Below are 15,449 nucleotides of genomic sequence, written 5' to 3' on the forward strand. Positions count from 1 at the left end.
TTGAGACAAGGTTTCTCTGTGTAGCCCTGACTGTCCTGAACTCACTCTGTAGATCAGACTGGCCTCGAACTTACCCGCCTCTGCCTCCCAAGTGCTGCTGGGGTTAAACGGGTGTGCTGCCACCATCACACCTGGCATGTTTATAGTTTGGGTCAGAGTAATAAAAAACAAATTAGGACACAACTCTTTATTGTTGTTAGTAGTGTTTTTTAGAGAGAGTTTCTCTGTGTTGCCCAGGCTGGCCTGGAACTGGTTTCATAGATCAGGCTGGCCTTGAACTCAGAGATCTGCCTCCCTCTTGATCTCTGCTACAGTGATTAGAGTCATGCACCACCATGCCCAACAAGACACAACTCTTGAACATACTGTTGTTTTTTTATTATCTAAAACAATCTAAAAATGTCAGCTACATTTGAAGCTGAAAGATAAAATTAAAGCTATGTTATTAAAATTGATTTGAAAAATGACAATTTTATTATAAATAGTAATATAATACCTAGAGTAAAGGGGCTGTGACCTGAAGTACTAGGTCAGTTTGATTTTGATTTTGAGGCGTGAGAAAAGGATGGATGCAGGAAGTCCAGTGGCCCCTCCCTTTTCTGGAGCAGACAGGAAGGTATTTACTCTGAGGACCTGTGGCTTACATCTGCTCACTGAGTGATGTCATCAGATTTCCTGGTGGGGGTAATTTTTTTGCTAGGTGGTAATGGTGGGGAAGGAGGTGGGTGCAGGGGTCAGTGCTGTCTGATTGTCCGGCTGGACTGATACTTTGCTCCACAGAGGTCCTAAGATCCGGATATTCCCTGTGGACAGGATGTAAGGCTAAATGCAGACTAGTTATAAGTAAATAAAATGTCCAGTGGTCAAATAGATTTGCTGAAACATGGATCTTGTACAGTGATACTGCTAAAACTTTACAGTGTATGAAATTTGGTCTTAAATCTTTTAAAGAATGAACATATCATTTTCTTTATTTTTCAAAGTTACTTTACTAAATGGGTTAGGTTAGTTTTATGAGTTGAGATCATATAGTTATGGCTTCTTTCCTAAAAGTTATCTCACCAACTTTTTCAAAGATTTAAAAAAAAAAGTATGTTTATATATGTGAGCTTGTGTACTACATTTATGTAGGAGGCTACAGAGGCAGGAAGATGGTGTCACATCCTCTGAAATTGGAGCTAAAGGCAGTTGTGAGCCACGCTGTGCTAGGAACCAAATCTAAGTCCCCGACAAGAGCAGTGAGCACTGAGCACTCTAAACCACCGAGCCTTCCTCTCCAGCCTGTCTCACCAACTTCTCATTTGTTTGCTTTATTTTTGGAGACAAGGTTTCTCTGTATAGCCCTGGTTTTCCTGAACTTGCTTGTAGATCAGAGGGCCTGGACCTCAGGGACCTCTCTGTCTGTCCCATTGCTCCTCACCAGCGTCTGGAGCAGGTCGTGTGCTTTGTGTCGCGTGCTTTGTGTCGCGTGCTCGGTGTTATTTGCCTCCATGCTCTATCTTGTCCCTCAGCTTGACCTAACAATGCAAATTTATTTTATTTTGTGTATTTTTTTTCCTGAGACAGGATCTTACAATATATATATATGTATATATATATATATACACAAAATAAAATGAAGTAACCCCTGGGTGGCTACTGTGAACTCTTAGCTGAAAGTCACATGACTTTTCTCACCCAGAAATGTTTTCTTTAAACATTTCTGCTTAGTGACAATGTTTCCACACTGATTCTAGTAATTCATTTCATTCTAAGAAAATCATGTCTTTCCTGCATATGGGGCCTTGTACTGCTTCCTACAAATTGTAATTCTCCAATTTCAATAGCTTTTTATCTGCCTTAGAGTGTCCAGTTTCCCTGTCATCATTTGTTGAAAAGACTACCTTCTTCCCCGGTGAGCTTTCCTGGCATCTTTGTTAAAGATTATATGAGAATATGTGCTAAATCTCTCTAGTCTCTCTGTTCATTTCATTACCTATCTATACCAGTACCATGTGACTTTGATTGCTATGGTTTTGAAATTAGGAAGTGTTGGTCTTGCAGGTCATTCATACATTTGCAAGATTGTTCTGTTAGGGATCACCGAGCTGAGTTTCCATATGAGTTCTAGAATATATGTCTCTTTTTCTGCCAAAAAGAAAAGAAAGGAAAATCATTGGGATTTTAATGAGGGCCCTGGTGACTGTGTAGACTGCTCAGGTAGCATTGGCATCTTAGTAAGACTTGTCTCAATCTATAAACATGTGCCTCCATTTAGTGAAAAGTTTTTGGTGTGTATGTGGCATGTGTGCATGGTGTGTATGTGTGTGTGCATGTGTGTGTATTAACACAGGAGGTCTCAGTACTGCCTCTGTCACCTTCCTCCTCTTCTTCCTCTTCTTCCTCCTCCTCCTCCTCCTCTTCCTCTTCTTCTTTCTACTTTTCTTCTTCATTATTGTGGTTTTTTTGAGACAGTCTCACTGTATAGCCCTGGCTGGCATGGAACTCACTGTGTAGACCAGGTGGGTCTACACATAAAGATTCAAACTCATAATGATTCATTCAACTGCCCTTGACTCCGGAATCCTGGGATTGATTAAAGGTGTGTGCTGACACACTCAGCCTTTCTCTCACTCTCTCTCTTTCTTTTTAAGTACCAGAGACCTGGGAGGTGAGAGACTCTCAGGACTCAAAGGGAGGGACCTTAGATGAAATGCTCAAGAGTGGGGAGAGGGAACTCGTAGAGTCCACCTCCAGTAGAAAGACAGGGCATCAAGGGGAGGGATGGGGTTGCATCCCACTTGTTCCTGCTTAAAAGAACTGCAGGGACAGAAAAGGAGAAGAGACTGAGGGAAAGGAGGTTCAATGACCCACCCAACTTGGGATTCATCTCAAGGGAAGGTCCCAAGGCCTGACACTATTACTGCTATAGATGTGCTTACAGACAGGAGCCTCTCATGTCCTCTCAGAGGTGCAACAAGCAACTGAAAGTCAGATGCAGATATACCCAACCATTGGACTGAAGTTGGGGACCTCTGTGGTTGAATTAGGGAAAGGCTGGAAGAAGCTGAGGAGGAGGGTGACCCCATAGAAAGACCCGCAGTCTCAACTAACCCGGACCCCTGAGATCTCTCAGACACTGAGCCACCAACCAGGCAGCATATACTAGCTGGTCTCAGGCCTGACACATATACAGAAGATGACTGCCTGATCCCGCCTCAGTGGGATCTAACCCTGAGTGAGGCCTCAGGGAGTGGGGAGTCCCGGCTTAGGAGCGGGCATAAAAGTAATTAAAAAACAACATAAAGATGCTGTCTCCCTGGCCCTGGAGCTTACTGTTTCAGTTAAACTGGTTGGCAAGTGAGCCCCTGGGATTCACTTGTGTCTCTGTCCCTGCCCAGTACTTGGGTTATCGATGCCTACCACTTGCCTGACTGTGCCACAGATCCAAGCTGGCACAGAAAGCATTTGCCAACCAAGCCATCTCCCCAGCTGAATAGTTTTTTTTCACCTCTCTATCAAGTGCATCTTTTCCACATTCCTTTCAGGTCCCTAAGTCTAGTAATGTATCTGGGTTTTATAGTTTGCATGCTGCTGAATTCATTTACTAGTCCTAGCAGTTTTCTTATGAGACCCTTGGGTTTTCTCTATTTAAGGTTGTATGTCCACGAGTAAAGATACCTTTCTCCCTTTGCGTTTGAATGGCTCATTGTTTTTCCTGGCCTGTTTTGTCTAGAGCTTCAGCGACTGTTGAACGGCAGTGGAGAAGCTGGCTTCTCTCCTGTTCCCAATTTTGGAGGAACTGCTTGCTTGCTTTTCCTGCTGGCTGTGCTTGCTGTGGGTTTGTTATGGCTAGCAGTTCTCTTCTCCTAGTTAACCATTGTTGTCATGAAAAGATGCTTATTTAGAATTTTGTCAGATGCTTTTCCTGCATCAGTTGAGATTATCATATGGTATTTTCCCTCCACTCCGTTAGTACATTATATTTGCTGATTTTCATACAGTAGATCATCCTGATATCCCAATAATAACTCTCATTCAGTGAATAGTATATCATCATTGGTGTGTGTGTGTGTGTGTGTGTGTGTGTGTGTGTGGTGTATACATGTATATGTGTGAGCATCCATGTGGAAGCCAGAGGTCAGTCTCATTGTTTTTCTTCAGGAGCTGTTCAACTTGGGGTTTTGTTTGTTTGTTTTGTTTTTTGTTATACTTTTTATTTGCTATTTGGGCATGGGCATGAGCACATGGGCAAAGGCAGGCATGCCTCAGAACTACTTCATAGAGCAGGTCAGCAGATCTTATTTCTGAGCGTCACCTTTATGTGGATTCTGATTCTCAAACTCAGGTCACTGACTTGTGTGGTAACATCTCACCTTATGAGATAGGACCTGTCACTGGCCTAGAGCTCATCAGTTTTCTAGACCAGTGAGTGCCAAGGATTCACCTGTCTTTGCCTCTGCAGGGTTGGTTTTTTGGGTTTTTTGTTTGTTTGTTTGTTTTTGTTTTTTAAGGAGGATGCTCAGTATCAAACACAGGTTTTCATGCCTGTGCAGCTACCACTTCACCCAGGTATAACCAGGTAACCAGACTTTGGGCTATTGTGTACGTTCCTTGTCTACCACCTTTCTCTACCCCTATTCCACCTTTCCAACACCCCAAGACTAGGTAGGAGAAAAAGAAGGCTAGCAGGGAAAGGGGGTGTTGATATCATTAGACTACTTTTCTGATTAGGGGCATTGAGTTCCTTGGGGCAAAGTTTGATATTTTCTGTCAAGATATCCAATTTCTTCTTCTCATCTCTTTGTACATGACTATTAACAGACCACAACAATAGCAATCAGCAGCCGCTACTGCTGCACCCGTCTCAGGGCTCTAGCCCTTGTATGACCCTCTCAAGAGCCCCCAGAATTTTAGATGTCATACACTTGCAGAAACTGTCTGGTGAAATCATACCCCTGCTAGAACATGAAGCAAATCATAGTCAGCTGTTGTGGGCAATCTAAGGCGGCCCCGTACCCCACACCTGGGATGAAAATGAAAAACACATTGTTGTAGCATTTCTGTGTTTTTAAAGAAACCAAAATTCTCACTACATAACCATTTTAATATGTTACCGAGTTGAGTTTGCTAATTGTTGAGGATTTTTATATCCAGTTCCTATGGGATACTGGTGTATAGCTTTCTTGTATCTCTGTCTAGTTTGGGTGTCAGGGTAATACTACATTTATAGAATGACTTGAGAAGTATTTCCATCTCTTCAGTTGTTTGGGAAACTTTGAAGAAGATTGATATTAATTCTTTAAATGGTAGAATTCATCTATGAAGCTATCAATCCTAGGATTTTTCTCTATTCAGATTTTCTGTATTGATGGGATTTAATCTCAGTAGGTTTTGTGTTTCTAAAAAATGTGTCTGTTATACAGAGAAACCCTATCTCAAAAACAAACAAAAAAATGTGTCTTTTAGATCCAGGTTTTCCATAATTTAAAAAAGGTACATACTTGTTCATTGTATTTCTATAATCTTTTTTATTGCCAGATAATTTGAAGTGGTATCTCCACTTTCATTTGCGATTTAGTAATTTGAGTCTTTTCTTTTTTCCCTTTGTCTATCTAACTGAAGGTTCCTCAATGTGTTTTTTTCCCTAATAATCACATTTTGACTTTATTGGTTTCTTCTATCATCTATTCTTTATTTCACTTTATCCCTACACTAATCTTTATTATTTCCTTTCTCCTGAAAGCTTTGGTAATGTATTATTTTTTTAGTTCCTTAAAATATAAAAGTAGTTTGGTAATTTGAGATCTACTGTGATACTTAAGTTTTAAAAAATTGTGTACATGTATGCTTGTGTAAGTGCAGGTGCCCGTGGAGGCCAGGGGCAGCAGGTCCTCTGGAGCTGGAGCCACAGCAGTTGTGGGCTGCCTGATACAGATGTGGGGACCAAAACTCTAGTCCTCTTCGGAACACTATGTGCTCTTGAGTGCTGAGCCATTTCTTCAGCCCCCTGGGACTCGTAATGTAAATGTATCTAGATAAAAATTTGCCCATAACACTGTTTTTACTGCTACCTGGTTGGTCAGAGGTCAGTGATCACAACACATATCCCAGACATGGTTTGCCAGAGCCATTGCTTAGGTAAAAGCTCCTGCTGTTTCTCCCATTGCCATCTTCCCCTAGTCTGTCATTAGACTGTCCTCCTGCTTCTCACACTGCCATCTTCCCTAGTCTGTCATTAGACTGTCCTGGACCATATTCTCAAACAGTCCTGGTTTTAGCATTCATTTGTGCCCGTTGTTCCCATGGTATCCCATGGTGACATGTCCCAGGACTATAAATGGCTCCTCCTGCATCCGGGCTCCTTACCTTTCAATTTTCCAGAAGGCTCTCCATTCTTCAGTCTTAGATCTGCAATGGTGATCTTCGTTCCTCCAATTCCTTTTGAGAAGCAAAATTATCACAAGGTAAATCAGGAACTTAATCAGTGGTTCATAATTAGTGAGTATTGGTGTCCTACTTAGTGTTTCTACCACTGTGATAGGCACCATGCCCAAAAGTAACTTGGGGGGGAAAGGGCTTATTTTACTTTACAGCTTACAAGCTCGTCATTCAGGGAAGTCAGGGCAGGAACTGATGCAGAAGACATGGAAGAGCACTGCTTATTGGCTTGCTCACTTGTGGCCTGCTTAGCTTGCTTGCTTATAGCACCAAGAACTACCAGGCCAGAGGTGGTACCACTCACAATGGGCTGGGCCTTCTCACATCAGTCACTAATTTAGACTTGCTGCCTACAGAAGGCATTTTCTCAATTGAATGTCTCTTCTTAAATGATCTGGCTTATTAAAAAATGAACATAAAACTAGCCAGGACGATCAGCTTTTCATAGTTAAAATTATCTGTGGTTACTTAAGCATGTTTTGTCATATTTTTTGTACTTGGTTTATGGCTTGAGAAGAGTCTTTGGAGGAGATACTTTATAGGAAGTATCTAGTTCTTGAGTGGTTGTTCTAAATATGGAATCACAGCATCCATCACCCAGGGTTAGGCTTAGGGGAGGGATCTCTTCAGCACAGAGAACCTCAGATTAGATTCTAAAGTTTGTCTCTTCCTCTAGGCCAGGCTTTGTCTCTTTCTGGACAGAAGTCTAGGGTAGAATATGTGTTAGTGTGTGTGTGTGTGTGTGTGTGTGTATGTGTGTGTATTTGCATATGCATGCATATATATATATATATGTATATATATTCTAGAAGACTTGTGCAGTATATATGTGTTTGTGTGTGTGTGTGTGTGTTTCAGCCCCAACTTCTCCCACTCTTAGTTTTTCTTGTGAAAAGCATGGACGACACAAACCTTTCAGTGGCTCTGAGTTTACATCTGGGGATCTGGAGCTAAACAGAGGATGGGTAATGCAAGCATGCATGCCACATCCTAGCCTTGTGGCCTTAAGCAAAGGACTTAGTACCTGTTTCCTGCTGTATGCATAATGAGTAACTACCCCCACCCCCCACCCCAACACACACACACATCTCACTTGGCCTTTGGGTTTTTTGGTTTTTGGTTTTGTTTTTGAGACATCGTTTCTCTGTATAGCTCTGGCTGTCCTGGAACTCACTCTGTAGACCAGGCTGGCCTCCAACTCAGAAATCTGCCTGCCTCTGCCTCCAAGTGCTGGAATTAAAGGCCTGTGCCACCAATGGTTGGTAATTAAGTGTCTTAAAGTTGTAGCAATCTAGCAAAAGACAGATATCAGATATAATTTCTTTCTCCTTTCCTATTTTTTCATAATCTACAACTTCCAAAGTATCCTGTGTGTTTGTGGGGGACAGATACATATCACATCTGTAGAAATGAGAGGACAACCCTGTGAAGCTAGAGTTCTCTTCATATTTACATGGGGTCAGGGATCAAATTCAGTTTGCCAGGCTTATATGGCAAGTGCCACCACTTGCTGACCCATCTCACAGTCCTCCACCTTACTTTTTTGAAGCAAATCTTTTTTTTTTTTTTTTTTTTTTTTGGTTTTTTGAGACAGGGTTTCTCTGTGTACCCCTGGCTGTCTGTTCTGGAACTCACTGTGTAGATCAGGCTGGCCTAAAACTCAGAAATCCGCCTGTCTCTGCCTCCCAAGTGCTGGGATTAAAGGCGTGCGCCACCACCACCCTGCTGAAGCAATAGTTCTTAATGAACCTAGAGCACATTGATTCTTACTGGCTGGCCAGCCAGTGAGCCCCAGGATTTGCTTGTTGCCATCTCCCTGGTATTACAGACACATCCAGATTTTTATGTAGTTGCTGAGGCTCTCAGGTCCTCTTTCTCTTCCAGCAAGCACTTTGCTAACTGAACTAACTTCCCAGGCCTGATGCTGTGTGTATTAGGTGTCTGGTGTTTAATGTCAGCCTCTCCACAGTTTAGAATGGACTAACCAAGGCTGTTATGCTTCTCTGTAAAAGAAGAGTCAACTATTTCTCAGAGAAGCTTCTTTGAATGACATCCATTGTTCTGACTAGTAGATTGCATTATTCATGTGCCACTTTGCATGTAAGATTTCATTATCCTCCAGGAAAAGGTGGGTATGGTCTATAGGGACTATCAGTGTTTATTTAGTATCTATTCTTGTATTATAATCTTATTTGATCTTTGTAACAAATGAGAAACTGTGGTTGAGTAATTGGAAGTTACTGGGCCAGGAGACAGCCACCCTGAGATCAGATACATTTTCATTCTGCTTTCCCTGTTTTCATTTCTCCAGGGCGTTTTCAAGTGTGGTTGCAGTTCCTCTTACTTAGCTAATATTTGTATAAATTTTAGAGTAGATATTTTACTTTTGTCTGTGACATTGAGTTGAGAGAGAATACTATAAGCAAGTCTCTTTCTTACAGGTATCAGTAGCTGATGTGCAATTTGGCCCGATGAGATTTCATCAAGATCAACTTCAGGTATTATGCTGTAATGACCACATTTCAATTTTCTTTAATGAGGAGGGTATTTAAAATGATCCATTTAAGATAATTTGTTTTTCTATTTAGATACTACCATTGGGTCATGGTTAAATTTCTTGGGCTTGGAAACAATGTTATCATCCTTTCCTTAGTAGTACACAGTGAGGTTAAAATTTAGGGTTGCAATAAAGAGGGAAGTATATAATTGTGCATGCACTCACATGTGTGATACATTGAGAGGAAGGAAAACCAAAGTGGCAAAAGGCCAAGGGCTGATTAATCTAGAGGAAGAATATTTAAGTCATTGTCATCCATAACTTCTCTGTAAGTTTGAATTTTTCCAAAATAAAAAGTTAAAACATATCCTCTTCCATTACACAAAATTTATTGTTTTGGGGACAAGGCCTTATGTAGCCCATGTTGGCATCAGGGGACTGGAGAGATAGCTTAGTGGTTAAGAGCACTTACTGCTTTAGCAGAGGACCTAGGTTCAGTTCTAAGTGCACACAGAGTTGATTTCAACTGTCTATAACTCCAGTGCTAAGGGATCTGACTTTCTTCTAGGAATCTGTGGGCACTTTTACACATGTGGTGTAATATGTACATGCAGGCAAAACTCCTGTACCCATAAAACAAAAATAAAGAAATCTTTAAGAAGGGATAAAATGCAGCTCTGATATTTGAAGCTTCCTGCACGTGAACCGTCTGCTGTTGTGTTTTAGCCTCGTGAAGGAAGCTGACTGAGGCGTGCTCTTGGTTCCTTGCATCTGTGCTATTTGAACAGTTGGGCAAACTTCCAAGGAAGTAAAAGATATCTTCCAGTTTTGTGGGCAACCTGTGCCTGCAAGGCTGCTCCATCAACACACAGCTATGGGGTCTAGCCCTGAGGGGATGAAGCGGAGATGCTTTGAACCTGGTTTGTCTGGGAGGTCTGGTTGAATAGGGGAGAGGCAACAGATCCAGGCTTTCCATGGTGTAGGCCAGGCACCAAGACAAGAAGTTGCCAGCCTAACATTGGCACAGATGGTACTCGGGTGCCTGGGCTCTGTGTCCAGGTCACCTGTAACATTGTAGTGTTCAAATCTGCTCTCATATTCAGAATGATTTTTCAACATGGAGGCATTGCATAACATTTGAGTCAAAACATGTTAAGTACATCATTTAAGGATGATGTGTCCCAACATTATTTCACTAAAATACTTGCATTTACCATCTGAGGCATTTCACTAGAATACCATCCTTGTTATACTTAGTTAACATTCTGTTTGCTAACATAAATATTTGTGTTTTGCTTCAATTTTAAAATAAAAATATTCTGACAAGTCTTTATTGACTCCTATCAATGGCATTATCAGCAAAAGAAGTAAGTGTATGTTCCAAGCACTTGGACTTCCAGCCTAGACATTTTAGCATTGACTGGTCAATGAATGCTAATGTCCCTGAGTTATATGTAAGAAAAGAATGTGGGCCGGATGGTGGTGGTGCACGCCTTTAATTCCAGCACTTGGGAGGCAAAGGCAGGCGGATTTCTGAGTTCGAGGCCAGCCTGGTCTACAGAGTGAGTTCCAGGACAGCCAGGGTGATCCAAAAAAACCCTGTTTCGAAAAACAAAAACAAAAAATAAATAAATAAATAAATAAATAAATAAATAAATAGAAAAGAATGTATATTTATAGATGTTATGTTCATAACTTGTGTCCTAAAGATTTAAGAATTTTCTGTCGCTTCTTTAAAAATGACAATTGTAACAAGATTTTTAAAAATGTGTTTGTGTTCTTCTGATCCAGGTACTTTTAGTGTTTACCAAAGAAGATAACCAGTGTAATGGATTCCACAGGGCATGTGAAAAAGCTGGGTTTAAGTGCACAGTCACCAAGGAGGTGCAGACTGTCCTTACCTGTTTCCAGGACAAACTCCATGACATCATCATCATAGACCACAGAAATCCCCGACAGATGGATGCAGAGGCACTGTGCAGGTAAGCCAGCAGTCCAGCGAGAGTCCCATGGTCCTTATGACAGTAGATGCAGCCTGCCACACACTAAGTTAAACTCACTCTTCCTTCCCTTGTATGCAACATAAGCAAGGCACTATAACTTCATTATTTCTAGGTCTAATCTTTATTTCTTAATTGTCTTGCTTGTTCTATTTAAAACAGTAAGAAATTGTCTTGCATGCACAAAGGCCTGGGCTTGTTTCCCAACTTTATAAAAAAAAAAAATCAAAATAACAATAAAAAACAATAGTAAGAAAATGTAAATGACAACAATTAGGGTTAAGATAAAACCAACATTTATTTAATCCAAACTACTATTTTAATATTACTTTAAAAAGGAATGATTATAACTTTCTAGACTATTTTAAAATACTCTTTTTGTGTGGTATATATGTGTGTGCTCATGTGAAAATATATATGTAGAAGCCTCAGGTTAACACAGATGTCTTCTTGCATTTGCCACTTGTTTTTGTTATTGAGACAGGATCTCTCACTAGACCTTAGTTTCCTCTTCTCAGCTAGGTTGGCGGGCCATAAGTTGTAGGGATCTGCCTCTTTCCACCTTCCCCAAGCCCTGAGCTTATAGATGCATGCTGCCGTACCAGGTTTTTACTTGGGTAGTGGGGGTTTAAACTTGGGTCCTCATGATTATATGACAAGCCCTCTAAAAACTGACACTCTTCCTAACTGGTAGCTCTTGGGTAACTCTAGAGCTGAGCAGCACACAGTGGGCTTGACTGGCCAGGGAAGAGCAGGCCTTTAAAAGTATGATCCCTGATCGTATTCTTTTCCTGATAGGCCCAGGCCAAGAATCTTGGGTCTTCTTGTTAGCTTTCTACCATTTGATCTTGTGGGATGAGAGTGATGATTTGTGTCATCTCTAGTGAGTTTCCTAGAGGCAAGAGCAGGCCCTGATGGTTTTACAAGCCAGCTTCATCTTGGTTTCCACATCTATCTGGCTTGTCTCTCTTAAGATCATCTTTGCAAAGGCACCTGCCTAGAATGAACTGTTTCATCAAGAAATTTCTCCGGAATCTCATTCCTCAACTAACCTTCCTTGCTTTCAGCAGACCTTCAAAGCCCATGAGACCTTAGCCTGACAGAGCTCTGTTCTTCCTTTATCCTCCATTTGGGAGTACTTACACAGTACCAGCTTGTGAAAAGTATTTCATCAGTGGCTGACCTGTCCAAATTATCATTCGCCTGTAGCTTTCTACTGTGTGTTTGGAACTCCTTGCACTCCTGTGCAGTACCTTCTTGAAGGCCAGATACTTTTGTCAGTTGCATTTTCCTTTTTTAAAAATCTTTTTTATTGGATATTTTATTTCTTTACATTTCAAATGCTATCTCCTTTCCTGGTTTCTGCTCTGGAACCCCCCTGTCTTAGTCAGGGTTTCCATTCCTGCACAAACATCATGACCAAGAAGCAAGTTGGGGAGGAAAGGGTTTATTTAGCTTACTTCCACATTGCTGTTGATCACCAAAGGAAGTCAGGACTGGAACTCAAGCAGGTCAGGAAGCAGGAGCTGACGCAGAGGCCATGGAGAGATGTTCCTTATTGGTTTGCTTCTCTTGGCTTGCTCAGCCTGCTCTCTTATAGAACCCAAGACTTCCAGCCCAGGGATGGCACCACCCACAAGGGGCCCTACCCCCTTCGTCACTAATTGAGAAAATGCTCCACAGCTGGATCTCATGGAGGCACTTCCCCAACTGAAGCTCCCTTCTCTGTGATAACTCCAGCCTGTATCAAGTTGACACACAGAACCAGCCAGTACACCCCCTATCCCATCCTCCCTCCCCCTGCTTCTATGAGGGTGCTCCTCCACTCACCCACCAACTCCCACTTCCCCACCCTGGCATTCCCCTAAACTGGGGCATAGATCCTTCACAGGACCAAGGGCCTCTCTTCCCATTGATGCCTGACAAGGCCATCCTCTGCTACATATGCTGCTGGAGCCATGAGTTCCACCATGTGTACTCTGTGGTTGGTGCTTTAGTCCCTGGGAGCACTGGGGGTACTGGTTGGTTGATATTGTTGTTCTTCCTATGGGGTTGCAAACCCTTCAGCTCCTTCAGGCCTTTCTCTAGCTCCTCCATTGGGGACACCATGCATTTTCAGATCCTGTTTCAGAGCCTTACTTTTCGAGTCTTGGTTTGGGCACTACATGTGGTACTATAGCCATGTGGATGAACAAAGCATGTATCTTGCTTCTGAGGGAGTGATGATCTAGTTGTAGAGATAAATTTCAGACTGTCAAACTGTCCACCCAACCTGATTAAGGCATGCTGAAGGCATTAGTAAGAGACCTTTGTGAATGTCTGTGTGGGCATTTCCAAAAAGGATTAATTAAGAGGCATAAGGCACACTTTGAGTGTGGGTAGTCCCATGCCATGGGTTGGAGTCCTGGAGTAAGTACAAAGGGAAAAGGAGAGAGCCACTGAGCTCCAGAATTCCTCCTCTCTGCTCCTGATTTGTAAGATGTAAGTTCCCTTTGCCACAGCTTGAGTGCTCCTGCCACAGAGCCTCATGGTGAGGCCTTTCTCACTGTGGTGGACCATATCTTCCGAACCACCAATAAAACGAACCACTTTGCCCTTACGTTGTTTCTTGTAAGGTAGTTCGTAGAATATCTTTTGTTTCATGTGACTATAACATAAAGCTTGAGATTAGATAATTGATATAGAACAGAAATTAGGCAGCTGGAAAGATGGCTCAGTGGCTAAGAGTACCTGTTGCATTTCCAGAATACCTGAATCCAAGACTCTGAACCCAGGTCAGGTGGCTCACAACTGCCCACAAAGCTTCCCTCACACCTGCCCCACCAGAGACAAGCTCTCACTATGTAGCCCTGAGTGTCCTGGAACTCACTCTGCAGACCAGGCTGGCCTTAAACTCCCAGAGATCTGCTTATCTCTGCCTCCTAAGTGCTGGGATTAAAGGTGTGTGTCGCCACACTCCACTGACTGCCTGAACTTTAGCTGGAGGATAGAATAGGGGAATCTTTGACTCCATTGTCCCCTATACATGCATGGCACACACTCACAAGATACACACACATACATATAAATAATAAAATAAAGACAAGTATTAATAACAACCACAGCACAGAACAAAAATTATTATTTTTCATAGTTCTCAAGACTGAGAAAACCAGACTAAAGGTACTAGTAGGTTCAGTTGTCTGGCTGCATCCTCTAGCTGTGTGAAATTTCCTTTATAAGGTCCTTAATCTCATTCACTGGGGAGCAACCTGAATGGCTGGAGTTCTTAAGGCCCTGGTTTTGACACTATTACGTAGATGTGAAGCCATACAGAGAGAGGCAGGTGAGTTCACAGAAGAGGGAAGGGGGCTTGAGAGATGTTTGAGTTGAATAGTGAGGGTGGGCAGGAGTCTTGAAAAGAATGGTGTTGGAGGAAGGGCATCCTAAGGAGGAAGGGCAGGGTTCCTGGGCCCCTCTGCAGGTGCTCACTGCGCTGCTCAGATAACTGTAGAGGTCTGGGCCACAGACAAGAGCCAGATGCAAAGGCCTAGTGTGCTGAGCCAGTCTTTGGACTCTACTCTTGGTAGTTAAGACACTGACACTCTGGGCATGGTAGCACATGCTTCCCTCTAATCCTCCATGTGGGAGGTAGAGGCAGACATTCAGAATTTTGAACCCAGTCTAAGCTATACAGTGTGCCTCTGTTTCTGCCACATTGTAGAGACCAATCAGGAACAGTCTGCACTGTGCCCAGCAGGCACCAGTCTGCAGCTAAAGTACCAGTGAAGGAAGGCGGTGAGAAGGAGCATTTCTTCTCTCCTGCTGTCTCTGCTGTACCTCAGATGCTGAGTTGTAGTCATCATAGAAACACGGTGTGGCCCTTAGGAGGGGCACAGATTCTGTGAGCTTGTCGGGAGGCATGTGCTCCAATTCCTGACGCCTTGTCAAGACAGGCTGGCCAGCTGTGGTTTCCCAACCATTCTGGAAGTGGGGACAGGGTGAAAACAGTGCTCACACTGTGCAGTTGCAGGGCAGTAGGCCATGATTCTAGGTGTGGTTTGAGAGCTGGAGAGAGCAGGCCAGGCACCCTCGTCAGCACACACACACTGTGCACACAGTGCATTCCAAGCCTGTTGATGAGAGGAAGGTGGCTCTGACACCTGGGATTCAGTGAAGTGAGCTAAGAAAACTGATGGCTGTCTGTCAGCAGCCTGGATAAAAGTCACTTCCATTCAAGGGTGACTGACAGGGTAAAGAAGGGGTGGGGTGTAAAAGCTGGATCAACACAATGGCACAGAAAGAATAGCACTAAAGACTCTGTGTGTGTGTGTGTGTGTGTGCGTGTGTGCGCTCGCGTGTGCACATGTACGCAGTACATGGATGTATTTATGTGTGGGAGGGTAGTAAAATTACAGTTATGAAGTAGCTCAGGGGGTAAGAGCACTGACTGTTCTTCCAAAGGTCCTGAGTTCAAATCCCAGCAACCACATGGTAGCTCACAACCATCCATAATGAGATCTGATGTCCTCTTCTGGGTGTCTGAAGATAGC

At 42.8% G+C, this 15,449-nt stretch overlaps 1 protein-coding gene across 3 annotated transcripts in view; it reads left to right on the plus strand.

Annotated features, from left to right (window-relative positions):
- The window catches only part of Pde8a (phosphodiesterase 8A), a 129,275-nt gene that overhangs the window by 65,321 nt on the left and 48,505 nt on the right, over positions 1 to 15,449 (plus strand). For all 3 annotated transcript variants that reach the window (XM_031387172.1, XM_031387171.1, XM_031387173.1), the window contains exons 2-3: positions 8,862 to 8,918; positions 10,709 to 10,899. In XM_031387172.1, coding sequence (XP_031243032.1) covers positions 8,862 to 8,918; positions 10,709 to 10,899 — 248 coding nt within the window. The remainder of the gene's footprint in view (positions 1 to 8,861; positions 8,919 to 10,708; positions 10,900 to 15,449) is intronic.

This window comes from Mastomys coucha, unplaced genomic scaffold (assembly GCF_008632895.1).
Source record: "Mastomys coucha isolate ucsf_1 unplaced genomic scaffold, UCSF_Mcou_1 pScaffold21, whole genome shotgun sequence".
Lineage (NCBI taxonomy): Eukaryota > Metazoa > Chordata > Mammalia > Rodentia > Muridae > Mastomys > Mastomys coucha.